Source organism: Perca flavescens, chromosome 5 (assembly GCF_004354835.1).
Source record: "Perca flavescens isolate YP-PL-M2 chromosome 5, PFLA_1.0, whole genome shotgun sequence".
NCBI classification, from domain to species: domain Eukaryota; kingdom Metazoa; phylum Chordata; class Actinopteri; order Perciformes; family Percidae; genus Perca; species Perca flavescens.
In genome coordinates this window covers 1,808,163-1,826,944 of record NC_041335.1, presented here as the reverse complement: position 1 = coordinate 1,826,944, position 18,782 = coordinate 1,808,163, and the positions used below count along the sequence as shown (strand labels likewise).

The window sequence follows — 18,782 nt, the reverse complement described above, 5'->3', positions numbered from 1 at the left end:
CAAAACAAGTGAATGACATGACTCAATAGAGCTAAACTGTTGCTAGTAATGTTCCAGCCAACTTTTCACAAAATATTATTGTCACTTTAAATAACAGGAATTACATTCTATTTATTTAGCAGTTAAGGCAAATCTGCTTCCAAAGAGTTGAGGATAAGAGAATGATAAAAAAAAATCCATGTAAAAATGTATTTGCCGTTTTATAGTTTTTTGTTATTCAGTTAGCAAGCGTTTGTCGTATTTATTTCATCGAGGATAAACAAAAACGAAACACAAGAAATGCAAATCTATTCATTTCATTTTGAAAGAAAGGGGAATAACACAGAACACATTTCTGTAACAAATATTTAGTTATGCAACAGCAACAGAACATAATGACATATCTGTCAAGATGTGGTCGTAATGATCCGTTTTTCCGTGTCTGTTTTCACTTCTTCAATGAGGAGTATCTGTCATACAAACATATAAACTGTACTTAACTGACATAACTGAAGGAGAAGAATTGTCATCACCCCTTGAGAATCAAGGAAGCGTGGTTATTGCACGCCAGTTTCATCCGTACCGCTGCCTTCTGAAGACAAACTCCATGGACAGCTTCAAGAGACAATAAAGACACTTTTCTTTTTAAACAAATCAACATTATTTCAATGGAAATCCATCTGAAGACAGTGAGAAAGGTCTACCTGAACCATTGGGATGTACAACAATAAATATGTAATAAATAAGAAAACATCATCATCATCATAATAATAATAATAATCCACCAGAACATACCTAAAAGGAATGTTAACTATTCCCCACAGGGATTTTTCCTGCACACATTGTAACAATGTCTCCATTATTACTGCGGTCAGTGTCATGTGATTATATTTCAGTGTGTTCTGAGAGGCACATGAATGAGTGTGTGTGTGTGTTTAACTTTGCTAATGCTTACTGTGGAGGAGTGCTATTGAAGGTTACAGGTTAGTGTAAGAGTGAAATTTAATGAAGTGAATGAAATATCCTCATGGCTTCAGTAGTACTCACACATGCACATGCACGTGTGTGTGTGTGTGTGTGTGTGTAAGTGTGTGTGTGTGTGTCAATGCATGTGTGTTCTTTAGCTGAGAAGCTCCAGGTATGTGACAGGCACTTTTCCTTTCTGGTTTCCTCTCTCTCCAATCAGCCAGTCAGAGTCCATTCCCGGCACTGTGTAAACTGTAATGAGCTGTAACACAGAGTACATGGACGCCAACATTAAATGGGTAAAAGATGCTTTAGAAGATGAAAAAACAACCAGGCCATGGCCTTTAGCATGTGGTGGTGGAAAGACAAGACTAAAGGGGGAGACTGTTTTAAGTTATAACTCTTCATACTTAAAAAAAAAGGAAGATCCTGCACTCAGCTCTTGCTTGGCATCACAATTTTTTTCTTTTCTTTATTTAGAACAGCTGAAGAGAGACAGGAAATGGGGGAGAGAGAGGGGGGATGACATGCAGCAAAGGGCCTCGGGTCGGATTCGAACCCGGGCTGCTGGCAAGGCTCGAGCCTACAATGGGTGCATGCTCTACCATGTGAGCTATAGGCCGCCCATTCATCACAATTTATTAATGATATTATATTGATGGTTTAAAAAAAAAATGAAATAAATTGTGATGCTGAGCAAGAGCAGAGTGCAGGATCTTCCCTTTTCAAGTCAGCATCTAAGAATTGTTGTATGTACAAATGTTTTGTTGTGTTCATGAGGGTCCCTGGGTTATCAGAGACACTGCTGACTTAATCAGGGTTAAACAAAGTTTTATAGGAGAGGTGGGCCATCTCAAATTAAGACTTGACTATGCCTTCATCTGTATATACTTAGAAAATAAAACATTAGCCTTCAAAGGAAAGGGCAGACGCATTACTTGAATCAGCAAATGGCACATGAGTGAGATTGACGTTAAAACTGGAGAGATTTCTGGCCAATAGCCATTATTCTAGCCACTAGCTGCAGGTTGATGATAAAACTTTACCTCATCAGCTAAAAGGGAGAGCTCACTGGAGTCAGCAGCATCGTAATCATAAAGGACTTTGGCCTTGCGGGTTCCTGTCGCTGGTGCCTGAACTTCCTCAATCTTCAGTGTGTCTGTCTCCACAGGGCTGCTGATGCCCTCTGATGCAGAGCCCGCAGTAGCTATGGAGTGAGTGGAGTTCAGCGCAAATGCATTGGGAAGCCTAAGGGAAAGCAGGTAGATGATCAGACCATGCATAGAAAATACAAACATACAAAAATAACACATAACAAATAGCAAAAAACTGTATCAGCACATGACTAGAAACCAAACATATCATGAGTAGGATTAGGCATCGAGAACCGATTCCATTGGAATCATTTCAAAAATTATGATTTCCAATGGAATAGCTTATTTTAAATTTTTTTTTTACTGGAATCGTTTAGAAAATTTGGTTTCAAATCCGATCAGCGGTTCCCAATTTAACATGCGCAAGTTTTGCTTTCCGTAGCTGCCAGGCACTTGCTGTGTTGCAGCCATAGAGCACATAGCCAGCGCTCTAAAGTGTGGCTTAAAAGCATGATAAAACGTTAAATAAACATTGAATCAAAATAGAATGTTCCTCTTAACTTTGAAATAAGCATGTGACCCGTTTCAAAGAATCAGAATCGACACCCAATCCTAATCGTGAGTTATACTTGCAGTACATCTACGCTGGAACATATAATACTGCAGACTAATGACATGATTTGTAACGTATTATTTTTAAAACTGGTTCTAAAGACAAAGCTCTTTAGAAATGTTCCATTCCTGTCACTAATGCAATGAACTTTCAAGTCTGGCCAGAAAACTAGAGGCTAACACAATTAGGGCCGTATTTAAATCGCGGGAAGTGGCAGTAGGTCTTCAGCGGTCTGTGTGGGCATCTCCACACCAGCCTGCTTTTTTGGTTCATGGTTCAGGCAACGCATAGGGCTGTTTAAGGTGGAATATACAGTAGATTAGATGGTGTGGTGATTAATATCACATCACTGGTAGGGCTGGGTACCAAATTCGATACTTTTTAGACACTGACCGAATTGCTTCTAAAGTATAGAGTATCGAAAAATGCCTCATCATTCAATACCAAATTTCAATACCTCATCAGCGTCATTGAGCCAGTCAGCATGCAGCATCCGTCTAGCAAGATCTAATACTGTCTCTGACTGACTGTCTAACGTTACACATCGTAGAGACGCGCAGGAGAAACTCTACGTTACACAGAGACGGGGCTCAGGTAGTAGGAGCAGACAAGTAAATAAGAAGATTTGTGTCATAATATTGTAATTTTTGTTTTGTTTCATAAAATTGGTATCGAAAAAAGTTTTGTTCAGGAACCAGTATCGAAGCCACAGTATTGGTATCACTACCAGTGCTGAATATTTTTGAACGATATTCAGCCCTAATAAGTGGTTTCATAGTTTTGAAAACAGCTGAGCCAAATCATCATGAAGTATGAAAACAACAACTCAACAAATGGGAAGATGCTTCTTCAGGAACTCTTATTGTTGCCTGGATGGTGCAGAGCGGCAGATGTGAACACACAGAACCAAACGTGTTGTTGGTTTTTATACAGTTAATTAGTCAAATCCCGATGGAAATAAGTAATAAAAAAAGACACAAAGGCTCATGTTATAAATTGTTGCATTGAATTGTAAAATTTGATTCATCAGTGGTTTTTTCGCCGCCATGAAAATAAAGCCCTTTAGATAGAAAAGCCAACAAGAACCTCAATCTCACTCTATTATTAAAGAGGGAAAATTAGCAAATGCAATGATTTCCAATGTTCAACACTCAGTAATAATTTATTTTTAATATGTATTTGTGAAGCATTGGAAAACAATCAAATGTGTGGGTCAGAACACACGCGCACACGCACGCACACACACACACACACACACACACACACACACACACACACACACACACACACACACACACACACACACACACACACACCCCCCCCAATCACATCAGCACACAAGAAGACGAGCCATACTCACACGTCCTGATCACATCTGAGGGCATGAGACAATGAAAATGATTTGTCATGATTTGACAAAACCTAGAATAACAATAATAACCAGACAGGCTTTCATAGGACACTGGAGCTGAGGACAAATCCAAGTCGTTGTTTTTTCAATGTTGTATTTATAGCAATACATTTATAAACTCCAAGTATCTCTAATGTTTGGAGCATTAAACAAAGTAGAACTCAATTCATATATATATATATATATATATATATATATATATATATATATATATATATATATATATGAATTGAGTTCTACTTTGTTCTACTTTGTTCTACTTGTTCTACTTTGTTGCATATATATATATATATATATACACATTCAAAAGGAAAATCTGCAGAATTTAGCAGTTTTTAGAGATGTGTTATCGTTCAGATTTGTATTTTTTATTTTTTGAAATGATGCATAAAATTCTGCGTCCGCAGATTCCGTGTGGCCCTGATCATTAGGTACTGTATGTTGATGATCATTAAAAGCAAATCAGGCTTATATGAATATATAAATAAAATTGAAGTAAAACTATCTGAATCATGACATTACGTTAAATATTTCCAGCATTTCAATGCTAGTCCTGCTCTGCTCAGGTTATACACAGAAATAATAAAATTGTGTACAGTAATAATGCTGTGCCACTTTAGACAAACATTCGAGGGGTTAAACATGTAGTGCATGTAAAACTTTACTTATTCTAGCAGCAACAAAAGAGCTGTAGCCTACGACTGCTGATATCAAGCTATCCAGATAGGACATTGCAGGCAGGACAGCCGCCACGGTGAGCTGGTTGGATGAAGAGCTGCAGGCGACAGATGCACAGTGCAGTCTTGGTGAACTCAAACAACACCTTTTCCTGTGCCATTTCAGTCCAATAGAAAAGCACTCAAACTGTGCCTGTACTGCATCACGGCTCAAATTTGGGTTGTTTACAGTTTGTTCACAGTACACACTGCTCAGTTATCCCAACTTGGACATCCTGACTCAAGATAACTGCACTGCTGCAACCATGTGTCTGAGGAATGCACCAACTTTGTGCATTGTTGCTGGTCAATATATGGATATGACATCAACAGCGATATATGTGGCTAAATATCATCTTCAATTTTGGATATCCTAATATCGTGATAGGACATATCGTGTTTTCCTGGTTTTAAAGGCTGCATTACAGTAAAGTGATGAACTTACCAGACTTACTAGCTGTTCTATATTCTGCCTTAGTCGTTGTATCCACATTATTGGTGGTCATTTATTAAAATAATTATTTTGTGAAAGCACCAACCGTCAACCCTACAATATCGCTGCAATATTGATATTGATGTATTTGGTCAAAATATTGTGATATTTGATTTTCTCCATATCGCCCAGCTCTACTTGTTGGTTTCTATATTCTTGATTGATCACATTTTTAACGGTGAATCAATCCCTAGGTAGGTAATCTATACTTGTTTAGGGTCTAAGGACTGTCCTGCCTGAGGTGATACGGCTCAGAATCAGTGAATTCTTTCAAATCACTTCTTAGAACCCTTTTAATAGACTTGCTTTCATTTGATGTCATCTCTTTTATCTTGTATTGCTCTTCCATTGCTGTTTTTTTTTTTATTTTGTCTTCTCACTACTATGTTTTGTGTCTTTTGTCTTCTTATCGTCTTCAGTCTTTTTATTTACCCAGATTTTGTCTTGCTATTGTTACGTAGGGGTGTGTGTGTGTGTGTGTGCCTCTGCCTCTCTTTTCCAGGTTGGCTGTTAATTGCTGACTGGTTACACCTGCGTTGCGTACATCTGCTCTCTGTTGTTTTATTGACCTATGGATATCCTGCTTTTGCCTTGCTTTATCTGTCAAAGCACTTTGTAAACTGTTTTTAAAAAGGTGCTATATAAATATAAAGACTGTATGAAGATAGATGGCTACCCATGTAAAGGCCAGTGCAATCACACCATCCACCCATGTTATCTCCTGTCTCACCTGGCCAGCTCTTTCTGGAGTTCTTGCATGTGGAAATGACACTGCTTATAGTAAGCTGCTTGGGCCTCCACAAACTCATGCAGGCAGCGCAAGTGGTTCACCTGCAGAAAAGCCACAACACAATAGTCCCTCTTAAAGAAACACAGATTCAAACTCCATGAAGAAGTACTCAGATCTTTTACTTAAGTAAAAGTAGAAATACCACAAAGTGAAAAATATTCCCTAAGTAAAAGGTGTTGTATACTGTACATGATACTATATCATTTCATAGGATTATTATTACTGATGCATTAATATGTACAGTACAGGCCAAAAGTTTGGACACACCTTCTCATTTAATGTGTTTCTTTATTTTCAGGACTATTTACACTGTAGATTCTTACTGAAGGCATCAAAACTATGAATGAACACATATGGAATTATGTACTTAACAAAAAAGTGTGAAATAACTGAAAACATGTCTTATATTTTAGATTCTTCAAAGTAGCCACCCTTTGCTTTTTTTGATAACTCTGCAAACCCTTGGTGTTCTCTCAATGAGCTTCATGAGGTAGTCACCTGAAATGGTTTTACCTTCACAGGTGTGCTTTGTCAGGGTTCATTAGTGGATTTATTTCCCTTATTAATAAAAAAGCAAAGGGTGGCTACTTTGAAGAATCTAAAATATAAGACATGTTTTCAGTTATTTCACACTTTTTTGTTAAGTACCTAATTCCACATGTGATCATTCAGTTTTGATGCCTTCAATGAGAATCTACAATGTAAATAGTCATGAAAATAAAAAGGAAACGCATTGAATGAGAAGGTGTGTCCAAACTTTTGGCCTGTACTGTAAGTAACCTTTTACGGTTGTAGTTGGTCACGGTGGAGCTAATTTTAACTATTCTATATATTGTTGGGTAGAGGTCGACGGATTCATTTCAGTGTGCTCCGGCCCAAAAAAAAAGCACAACAAACTTTATATTACGTTTGTCAATGTGGACTGCATCAGAGAGATTTTTTTTTTTAGCGATTCTCCACTCCATAAAAAGAATCTTCAATGCATTATTCTGGCGATAGGGTTAGAAAATGTGGGCTAAACCTTTGTGGTTCGCAGGAACAGCTGATTATACAGCAAGGCTGACAAGTGATATTCATGTCATATTTGATCCGTTTTGAATTTTCTTTACACCACTAAAGTTATCTCTCTCCAGGGTTTCCCCCAGAAAAGTTGTTAAAAGTGTCTTTTTTCAACAAGGGCCCGCCTGGGGCCAGTCCCACACTGATGGCAGCATTAATGTAGAGCCACATAGTTTCTGTGAAACCAAATAATGGACTAAATCGGGAAATTGAGAATTTAAAAAAGTAGTGCTGTCAGTTAAACGCGTTATTAACGCGTTAACACAAAAACCATTTTAACGGCGTACATTTTTTTATCGCGAGATTAACGTTCTTTTCGGCCTAGCAAACTTTGTAGTTTTTTTTCACATGCTGTTGCAACAACTAGTAACGTTAGAAAAACTACAACACCACACCGGATCTAGCTAGACCGGAAACACAACAAGATGCACACCGCACACACTTGTTTGGGCTCGCGAGCCGGCCAAAGAGTAGCAGGCTAACGTTACATTTTGAGTGGATGGCAAGCGTGAGAAAGGTTCTGAAAGGTTGCACTCACTGTCTGGGCATGTTGTACAAAAGAAGCGAGCTTCCCTGTCTGAAAATGTCAACAGGCTTTTCTGTTTGAGTAACTGGCTCAAAGCAAAGAAGTAGTAGGCTTATCTTTTATTGGTAACCATTACTGTTGATTCTTTCTGAAATAAGAGGCTGGGTTGATGAGCCTCTGGTGAATAAAGAGCAGTAGCCTGACTGCTATGTTCAAAGCAAACTTGAGAAAAAGAAAGTATTAAGCCATGGTATAACTGCACTATAGGTGGAGTCTTAGTTTACCTTACATGTACACTTTGTATTTTTATTTTATATCACCCTGTTTTGATCCCTTAAAAACGGCTTTTGAAGGGGCTGTTTGTGTGACAAAGTATTTTTTTCACCCTTTTATTGATGGACAGTGTTACATTGTGTGAGAGATTATTTGCTCCAAGTGAGAATGTTGGTGTGAAATTGAACACTACAGTATATGACAATGTTGTTTTCAATAAAAAACATTTGCACAAAGCAAGCTGATCCACTTTTCCATGTTGATAAGAGCGTTAAAATGAGAAAAAATAATGGAATAGATAAAAATGTGCGATTAATTGCGAGTTAACTATGACATTAATGTGGTTTAATCGCGATTAAATATTTAAATCGTTTGACAGCACTAAAAAAAGGCTATAAGACAGACTCCATACATTAACTCAGTGCTAAACGTTAACTGGAGATTTGAAAATACGACTACGTCTAAGATTACAATCGAGCCGCCCTACTGTAACTGTAGTTTAAAAGAATTCTTAAAAATACATTTAACCCCCCAAAATCGCTAAGGCCTGGTGGGGGGCAACTTAGGCCCGGTGGGCAACTGAGCTTGCAATACACTGGGGTAAACCCTGTTCTTAAATACATAATGCAAGACTAGCAGCACTTTGTCCATGATACCAGACAGTCAGACATCATTCACGGTTACTTTAACTTACTTAACAATTTGGCTTTCTCTCTTTAAATAATTTATTCATGAAATAAAATCACACACTTATGGATCCTCCTTACAACAAGAGTTGCGTTTAACAATGTAAGGAGATGTGCACTTGAAGTAATCCTGGCCAGCAGTGGCAATTTTAGACCCTTTTTAGGGGGGTTCAAGCCCCCCTAAATTTCATCTAAACCCCCCCTAAACATTTTAAATCAATTTTAGTGCTTCAAATTAGAGTTTGCGAACTTGTCTGTTAGTGAAAGAGGGCAATTACAGGTTCAAAGAAAACAGGTTTAATATCCTGTGTCGCTGTCGCTAATGCTATGCACCTGTAACCCAGTCAAGGAAACTTTTTATTTACTTATTGTTTACACCTCATTATCATTTCATTTGAGCGAGTGTGTGTGTGTGTGTGTGTGTGTGTGTGTGTCTGACGTACATGCGTACTACTGATGCCCTCCAAAAGCAGCCGTGTAACCTCTGCTTGGCGGTCAAACTCTGTTTGGGCCACTCGGAGCTCGTGTTCAGCCTGAAACAAGAGGAAGAGTATTAGAGACATATTTCCTTAACATCCCTCAGGATACTCGCCACATCAAAAGTCCACACTTGAATCTGATAAATAATGATAAGCTGCTATCATTATTTATCTAATAATAAAAATAGTAATCTGATAGGCCGAGAAAGGCTGGGTACTGTTCAAAACGTTTCGATACCGGTACCGATACTAATACTGTGACTTCAATACCAGTTCCTAAATGATACTTTGTTCGATACAAATTTTATTAAACCATTATAACAAAATAAATTAAAGCTGCGAGCAGCGATGGACGGGCCCTCGCGCCTCGTGTGCGGGGTTACCGGCAGACTCCGCTCCTTGCGACCGTGCAAAATTTGGCACTCAGACACCGCAAATCGTCAACAATGTCAAGGGAACTCCCTGGCGAGTTCAATGATACCTCACACAATGGTCTAATTCAAACGGGTCATTAGTTATAAAAGGGAGCGTGGCTAAAGCTTAGGGGGTGGGTCAAACCATCGCCAATGAAGAATGAAGTCTCTGCTGAGTTCAATGACACCTCACATAAGACTCTACCTTAAACGGTTCAAATGTTATCAAAGGGGGGGTGGCCTGCGTAAGTGGTATCACATGTAGACCACACATACTAAGTTTCATGTAAATCGGATGATGTTTGTCATATAAATCGCATTTCCTGTGGCCAGGGGGGGGCGCTATGACCAAAAGTAAATTTTGGTGTGTAGGTGTCCTCAGGCCTGAAACCCATCTTCTTTGTTCATCTCTAAAAAGTTTCGAGCAAGTTGGTCAATAAACTCTCGAGTTACACCCACTTCCTGTTTTGGCGGCGAAACGCACAAAATGGCCGCCCTGCCACGGCCACGGAGTTCGTTAAAGTACGACATGTGGAAATGGCCAAAATCACACTAATTTCAAACTTTGAAATCAAAATGGCGGACTTCCTGTTGGGTTTAGGGTATGGCTGCAAGTTTTTTGTACGTCTTGACATGTTACATATGTGTACCAAGTTTCGTGAGTCTACGTTACTTAACGCACTGCAGGGGCTCAATTTTTTTTAACTTTCTAGGGGGCGCTAGCCAGCCATTTATGTGCGGCTATTCGCGAAACTCTTAAAATACGTAAATTTTCACCAGACTTGATGCGACCGCCAAATTTGGTGAGTTTTTGGATATGTTAAGCCCCTCAAAAAGGCAATTCATTTGATGGTAAAAAAAGAATGGAAAGAAAGAATAGAATAGAAACAATAATTCCTTCAGTTTCAATAGGGTCTTCGCCGCTGTCGGCGCTGAGGCCCTAATTACAACATTACACTTTTACGGCACAAATCTTACTATTTATTTTCCAGCTTCTACTACGTGAGCCGTCTCTGTTTAACGTTTTTCCTGTGTGTCTCATTACACAGCCATTATTAGATCTTGGTAGAAGCATGTTGCGTGCTTATTGGCTCGCTGGCGCTGATGACATTTACTCCTTAGGGTATTGAAATTGGGTATTGAATGATGAGGATTCAATACTCAATACTTTAGAGGCAATTCGGTCAGTGCCTAAAAAGTATCGAATTCGATACCCAGCCCTAGTCTGGAATTGCTTATTATTGTGACCAATTAAAACAGGTATAAGCACTTTACACTTAGTTCAATTGAAGAAAACACTAGGGGCTTAAATCTGGAGACCAGGCAGTGTGACAAAGTTCACAACCACAACATTGACGTACTTACTTTTTCCACTTCCTCACTCCAGAGCTGAGAGGCCAGAGCATACAACAAAAGAAGAAGAGAGAAATATGAGTTACAACAAGGATATTTCAAACTAGACTAGTGTAATGTCCAACAAGTGACTCATTACTAAATGATAAAACCTACTGTTTAATTCCTGGAAGACATCATTTCAGCAGTGGTAGATGTGAAAAGTTTGCAGTATAGTATTTTGGTGGTTGATTTAGTAATGGTGTCCTGAGCACAGAATGAAGTCACACTTTGATTCTGAGCTTCTCTGTTTTTTTTTTTGGTAGTCGTGCTGACCGTGTGTGCATGTTAGTGCACATGTGTGCCTCCATTTTACCCCCCACGGACAGTATGTATTATGGTCACATTCCAGATTCTAGATATTGTTTATGTTGTGTGTTTATCTCCCCAAAAAAATACCATCCACAGATTTATTGTTGCCTGATTTTTTCAGACTCCCAAATCGCCATTAGCTTCAAAAATCAAGTTAGGGTTGGGTAATGCTTAAGGGTAAGAAGACACTTTTTCATGTCCAGTTTTTTTTTTTTTTTTTTTTTTTTTTTTTTTATGACACGGTTACACGGCTAATTCTACAGGACTACAGCATAGACAACTAGAAAATTCCACAAGAAAAAATTGACAGTGTGCCGACTACTTGGTGCACAACCCAATAACACTGGCTTAAGTTTGAGACAGAGAAAATGCAATGGTGTAAAAATGGAGTAAAGGCAAGCGGATATAAATCGCAGCCACAAGTAGTGTACTAAACAATGACTTGACAATGAATAATTTTGGTTTAAAAATACTGAGCATATAGAACAGCAGAGAGGTGAACTGGAGTGGTTTGAGAATGAAGAGTATGGTGTGTGTTTAGTTGTTGTTGTTGCTATGACAATGAACGGACTACAACTGCCACCCTCTGCAAAGGAGCAAAGGAAGCAAACATTCACAGCCTATTCATGCAATTAAGATGCAAAACAACCCCAAAAAAAAACAAAAATGACCAAAAAGAGAGACAACACGACCACACAGAGACACAAAACCCCACAAAGAGACTAAAAAGAAACAGGGAAATTGCTTCTTTTTTTTTCTTTTTTTTTATAAAAAACCTCACATTCTTGAGGAAGGAGGCCTTGCCAAAAATGGGCACCTAACACTTCTGGGCTATTAGCCACTTACTGTAATATTAATGGAACGCCAAGATTGACCATTATCACATAATATCAGACATGACACAGAGGGCAGGAATGCAACTCTGAGTTCACCATTCTTCCCAGATGGAAACACTTCCTGACCACATTAATAAATAACAGATTCAAAGCTACTTACAATATGTGACTGGTATGACAAAGTATACCTGAAAGGGCAATTAAGAACCATAATAAAAACCCATAATAACGGCCATTTCATAGCCAACGACCTCAGTTTAGAAACTTTAAAGTTCTGTACTCGACAATCAGAACATTAATATAGCAGTCCACTATAGCTCCAAAGATTAAACAAATGTCAATTATTAAATTAATGGCCAACTAATTTGATAATCGATTAATTGGTTTGAATCAAACAAAAATTCTCCGGTTCCAGCTTGTTAAATGTGAATATGTTCTAGTTTCTTCTCTCCCCTGTGACAGTAAACGGAATATCTTTGAGTTGGGGAGAAAACAAGACATTTGTGGACGTTATCTTCTGACATTTTAGAGACAAAACAACTAGGGCTGCACCATTTGAGGAAAATATCTAATTGCGATTATTTTGACTGATATGGCTCACGATATTGGAGGGAATGATACTTTTTGTATCATTATTGTCATTTCTATTGAAGAAAAAAAAAATTATTATAGTGTCATTTTTGCGAGGATCTGCACCAAACAAAGAGGTTTTCTGTAGTCTGATAGGATTTGTAGACCGGTACGTCTCTGCAGAACCACCAGAGATGGGAAGTAACAAAGTAAAAATACTTTTTTCAGATATGTTTACTTTACTATTTATTTTTGTGGCTACTTTTTACTTTTACTCCTTACATTTTAACACAAATATCGGTACTTTTTACTCTAGTAGAAAGTACCGTACTTTAGTTTTGTACAAAAGATCGTCTATCAGGAGTGATTGTGAGTGCATGTCAGAAAATAGCGCGGACACGCGCCTTACATCGCGAGCGGGCCCACACGGAGAAAAAAATGAGAAAAGAAAAAGACAATCTGTCCGGAGGATAATCAGTTAGATCGTGTGTGTGCGTCCTTGAGAACTGTAAGTCATATAACTTATGTTGTCAATTCATGTACTGTAAGTCTGTTGTTGTATTGGTCTATAGTTCTTGCAAATTTAAAGTAAGTTAGCTTGTGATTTTGTAAATTTGTGTACACCTGTTAGCTAGGTTGCACGTTTGATCTTAATAAAGCATCAAAAGAGAGAAGTTGTCTCTGTCCAGTGAGACACACCTGGGGGGCGAAGTTGGAAACCAGAATGGTCAGCTTTAAATACAGTCCTAATCTAGTCCTCATTAACAAGTTTCAAATAATTTCACTAGAGTTACCGTTATTATTTTTCGCGTCATCAATACCAAATTCAATCTAATTGATAATATACTTGACACACCACTACAAGACGACTCGACAGATTTGGCGGCATTCATTTTCGGCAAATCATTGCAGCATGATGGTGGTAACGTTAGCACTAGTAGTATGGATGGCGACATGAGAGATCCCAGAGATTCAGCAGACAAGCACCAAGACATTCCCAATCATCCTTGGCCTTATCTGAGAGAGATGTTTAGGCATCAAGAATATGACTCCTGGCCAATGTGCTGCGTAGCTCTTAAAGTATGGGGAACTTCTTAATTAATGTCTGTTTAGTAATTCATATTTAATCCTTTATTTTCTTTCCAGAAGCCATATTTCAGCACACACACATACATGTAGATTCCTTTAAATGTTAAGGGGAAGATTAAAAAAAGAGAAACTGGATCTGTGAATTCTTACAGAATCACAACTGAATTCATATCTTACTACTCAGTAAGAATCTTATTAACCTGGAGTCCCAGTCTCTGTCACAATAATCATATATGTGATGTTTTAGGCCTTGGCAGACATCCATTTAAAATGTAGGCAATGGCATAAAAAGAACCTTTTTTCCATGTCCACTGAAGTTTTTCAGCTTGCACTCTAGTAACATCTGTGTGGTCCAGGTAGCTTTGCATAAAAAATGGTTGTCATTCGCAAGGCTACTTTTACTTTTATACTTTAAGTAAATTTCCAAGCCTGTACTTTGTTACTTTTACTTGAGTAAAGAAGTTAAATCAGTACTTCTACTTAGTATTTTTTAACACAAGTATCTGTACTTCTACTTGAGTACGAGAAGTGAGTACTTTTGCCATCTCTGAGAACCACAATACTTCATTCAGAATGGTGGTGACATATTTTGCTTTTAACAAAAAAAACAAAAATATTGTTAACTGCGATTTGGATATTGCACTAGTCAATATTGCGATTTCGATAAAATTGCATTAATTGTGCAGCCCTACAAACAACTAATGCATTAATGGAGAAAACAATCGACAGATTAATTAACAGTAAAAATAGTTGTTAGTTGCAGCTCTACAGTAAACAACTATTTGCTATGTAAAGATATAGTTCAGTAATAGCGTCCTGAGCAGAGAATGAAGTCACACTCCCTCTGTGTGTGTTTAAATCAAGCTTCTCTGTTCTTTGTTTTATGGCAGGGCCGGCCACACGTGCACGTCACTGTTTGCGAGTGCCTTGTGAGTCGGTATCAAACGCAGAGGGTCATGACAAAACGCTATTATTTGACAAGTTGGGTCTGTGAGAGCCCCCCACCCCCCCAGTATTTCAAGTACAGCCCGTTTAAGTTTAAAAGCACTGTGTCTGACTGATCATTATTTTTAAGGGATGATTATACATGTTCAGTTTTGTTTAGTGAGGCATACTTGTCTCCTTACCGCAGAGGCACTGGCAGAAAGCACATAGTTGCGGGGTCTGGTCTCCTGAAAATCTGGAGCCATCTACAGAAACAGTGAGGTTATTTAGAATTGATGCTACTGTGTACTCAGTATAAACATGGCAACCATACTTCAGCACACACTAGAAATGGCAGAAATGCAGACAAAAACAATCAGAAAGCACAGCCGAAATTAAACCATGATCTGGATGAGTTTCACTTTAAAGCTACACAACAGAACTGATTACTGTGAAATGGTCCATCTCTGCATTCGTATCAGTATATTAATACAGTAGGTAATACATCAATATGATATTTATGTCTTCAGTCACGTGGCCACCTCTAATAAAGAGGCTTACAGACAGAATACAAAGTATTAAAAATATGACCTTAAGTTTATTTTTTCTTTGTCTCTTTAATTTAAAATTGTCAAATACAAGCTTGCCAATTCTTTCTTAATATAAAAGGGTAGTTATGTGCCCAGAATTATCCCAGCCAATTGAAAAGATAGGATAGGTTTGCAGTTACTGCCTGCCAGCACACTTTTAGATTAGGTGTGTCTAAAGTCCTAAAGGTGCAAAGAGGTGATGCAACACAAACATCCTCTCCAGCACCACTGAAACTAGTGACCTGACTAATCCACTAGGATCTTACAAGCTTTAAGGCTAGTCAGCAGTTAATCATCATGCACATGCTAACATGCATTCCGGTCGCAAAAGTCTGACACTGTCAGTCAACAAAATGTGTGACTTTCTTATCATCATACTAAAAACAAAAGTTCTGATTAAAGTCAGACTTTTTTATTCTGTTCAACAGTTAAAAGCAAACTTCAAGAGAAGCAGAGGGGGTTTTGTAGGCACAAACATTCCTAGAACATAGTGAAATGGGGAAGTTACTATGAATTATATAAGGACCTTCTAATTTAGACACACAACAATTTTACACACAATTTTTGTGCCACATTAGAAAGGATAAGCTTTTGCAACAGGCTGCTGGTTCTTAGGGTAAACCCCTAACGAATGGAGTACTGTTAGATGTCCAATCATTTTACCACATAATCCTGTGATTAAAACAATGTGTGTCATTTGTCTTATGTTCAGGCCAAAACATGAGCATGAATCTCCATTGTCGTGTGTCTGTCCCCTAAGGCCCGTCATTACCAATGGTGCAAATAGTAGAGGAAAGGAACCCGTGATTCCAGAGCATTTTCTTGTCTTGCGTAATTTTTTTCCGCCAATAAGAACTCAAATGTTAAGGTAACGGAGTCAAGGTGTATTGCTTCAACGCTTTGCTCTGTATTGGTTTTGTGTGGGTCTTTCTTCTGCACCTTGTGTCTTTCAGAAGGTTTTGTACACCAGATTTCGTTATTTTTTTCAACAGATTTTTGTCTTGTTTTTTCAGTCCATTGCTTTGCTTTTTTAAATCTTTATCAATGATTAATAGTTTCTTATCTTATTAACAGAATGGCACAAAAATGAACTCAAAGCAAGTTAGACAGGAAAAACCACCCAACCTGTGCATCATACTGAAAGTCTTAAAAATATATTTAATACTCACTTCACCATCGCACTGCAAGGGTTATGAATACACAGACAGTTAGTTATGGTTAATGCCAAAACCTGCAACTTGTTTTATTACAATGGTGCTGTGGGTTGGGAGGCCCAAAAAGGACTCACCGCAGCCTTAGTCTCAGCCACCTTGGCCTTCTTCACACGTGTTTTACAGGCATCCAGGTCCAGGCGAAGATTCTCCAGAAGACGCCGTTCTTTCTGAAGTAAACACAACGACAAAATCAGGGAGCAGCTGAGCTCAGCTGTGAGGAAGAAGTATTCAGATCCTTTATTAAAGTAAAAGTACTAATCCCACACTGTTTTTAATTACACTTCCAGTGATGAATCGGCAAAGACACGTTTTATTTCTCTGATTCACGGCTTTGTTCTAATGCTGCTGGGCTTTCTCTCTCTTCAGTCTCTCTCTAGCTCGCTTGACCATATAACGTTGCCGTGCTTTCGGGCACTCGTTGAGCCATTTCAACCAGCTGTTTGTAACATTAAAATAAAAGAGATTATGGATAATTTCATTTATATATGTGTATATATGGATTTTAATGTGTATATGGATGATTTGTTGCAACAATTAAATAAATGCAATACAGGATGTATGATAGGCTATACTCTCATTATTCACCTTATTTATGCAGATGATTTGGTAATCATTTGCCATATAGTGCTGGGTTACAACAACTTTTGAAAGTTTGTTCTCAGTACGGTGTGGATTTTGATATCAAATATAATGCAAATAAGAGCAATATTATGATTGTTAGAAGTAAAGAAGACAGGAAATGTCCTGATTTCTTTTTATCTGGTACTGCCCTTGAAGTATGTGATGAGATTAAATACCTTGGCCATCATATTGTTAATGATTTATCAGATGATAAGGACATCAACAGACAGTGTCGCAAGATGTATGCTCAGGCTAATGTGCCTTCACGTAAATTTGGCATGTGTTCTGCTATGTTAAGGTAGCTTTATTCAAAGCATTCTGTACACTACACTGCCCACTTGTGGCGGTCTTACAGAAAAAAGAACATGCAGAGACTGAATGTAGCGTATAATGATGGCATGAGACTGCTTCTAAAACAACCAAGATGGTGTAGTGCTAGTCAAATGGTTGTTAGTGTTGGTAATAAGAAACCTTATTTATCGATACAAGTGTAGAATGTCTGTCTCAGAAAACAGAATTATACAAGCTTTAGCCCACATGGATTTTAGCTCTGTCAGGTATGCATCTAGACTGTGGAGACATTGGCGCTCCTGTTTGTATATTACAGGTGAAGGTTGTTGACCTTTTATTCATTTATATGAATTGTACTGTATATTTATTGCTATATGTTTGTAAATAGTCATTTTTAATGTACTATGGACCTTCCATTTGTGTCCTGAATAAAGTTATTATTATTAGTATTATATAATATAGTTTATAGCTGACTTTGCAAGCTGACTTCTCTATTGGCTGTTACAGCTTCTGCGACTTGAACAGCTGGCTTGAGTCCAGCCGAGACTGTTTGAGATGATTGCTGTGTCTCTCCATGTTTCAAGCCCCGGCACTAGCTAGCTGTGAGGGATGGTAACTCGCTTCAGTTGTTGGTGACATCTGTTGTTGTGGGTGTATAAACATAAAAAAGTCTAGACCCCAAACATAAGACAACTTCACTTTTTCAGACGTATTTCCAGGGGAAAAAAAACATCTTATTATCAGACCAATACGGTACTTAAGTACAGTAAATATACTTTGTTACAGTACTACTACTTACTACTACTAGTTATTGGCTGGGAGCAATCACAACCACACAATTTACAGCTTAGCATTGCACAATTAAAGGTGCTCCAAGCGATGTTGGGTGAAGTCACTTATTGTTTACGTTCAAAGTATTGTCAAACAAAACGAAGGCTAGCTCGCCCCTACCTCCTCCTCATCCCGTGCCCTCCCCTTCCTTCCGCGCACTAACCCCCCCAAACCCCACCCGAAAATTCTTCTTGTCGGTTATTGGCTGTTTGGTGGTGCAGGTTGGCGCAGTTTGTTTTTGTCGCCGTTTTTTAGTGTGTTCAGGGGACAGGCAGCTAGCAGATAGTGAGGAGATGTTTGCTGTATGTGACAAAAAATGTTGTAGCCTAAAAAAACGTGTGACATTGCTTAGAGCACCTTTAAGGCAGGCTATAACAGGCCGTGGACCAACACGGCCATAGGCTTCTAAAGACGTGGAGAACACAGTGTCACTGTCATACAAGAATAAAGCAACCACGCTGACCTCTGGTGGCTAAGTTCACATTTTAGAGGTTAAAGGCTTGACTTCTTATAATTGAAGGTTTTAGCTTGTGTAAACTGTGAAATTTAGTATTTAAGCGTATTGTAGGTTATGTTTAGGGCAGAGCTCTCCCTCGTGTACCGGAGGTAGAGTT

General features: G+C 38.4%; 1 protein-coding gene across 2 annotated transcripts in view; it reads right to left on the bottom strand.

Annotated features, from left to right (window-relative positions):
- Positions 1 to 331: 331 nt before the first annotated feature.
- Positions 332 to 18,782, bottom strand: part of LOC114555265 (endophilin-B2) — a 42,472-nt gene continuing 24,021 nt past the window's right edge. Inside the window, exons 5-12 of one of the 2 annotated variants that reach the window (XM_028577551.1) lie at positions 16,500 to 16,592; positions 16,381 to 16,392; positions 14,825 to 14,887; positions 10,864 to 10,887; positions 9,050 to 9,139; positions 6,003 to 6,103; positions 1,992 to 2,193; positions 332 to 1,207 (exon numbers count right to left, since the gene is read on the bottom strand). In XM_028577551.1, the coding sequence (XP_028433352.1) occupies positions 1,100 to 1,207; positions 1,992 to 2,193; positions 6,003 to 6,103; positions 9,050 to 9,139; positions 10,864 to 10,887; positions 14,825 to 14,887; positions 16,381 to 16,392; positions 16,500 to 16,592 (693 nt within the window). In that variant the 3' untranslated portion in view covers positions 332 to 1,099. The remainder of the gene's footprint in view (positions 1,208 to 1,991; positions 2,194 to 6,002; positions 6,104 to 9,049; positions 9,140 to 10,863; positions 10,888 to 14,824; positions 14,888 to 16,380; positions 16,393 to 16,499; positions 16,593 to 18,782) is intronic. The other variant, XM_028577552.1, reaches the window with a different exon arrangement.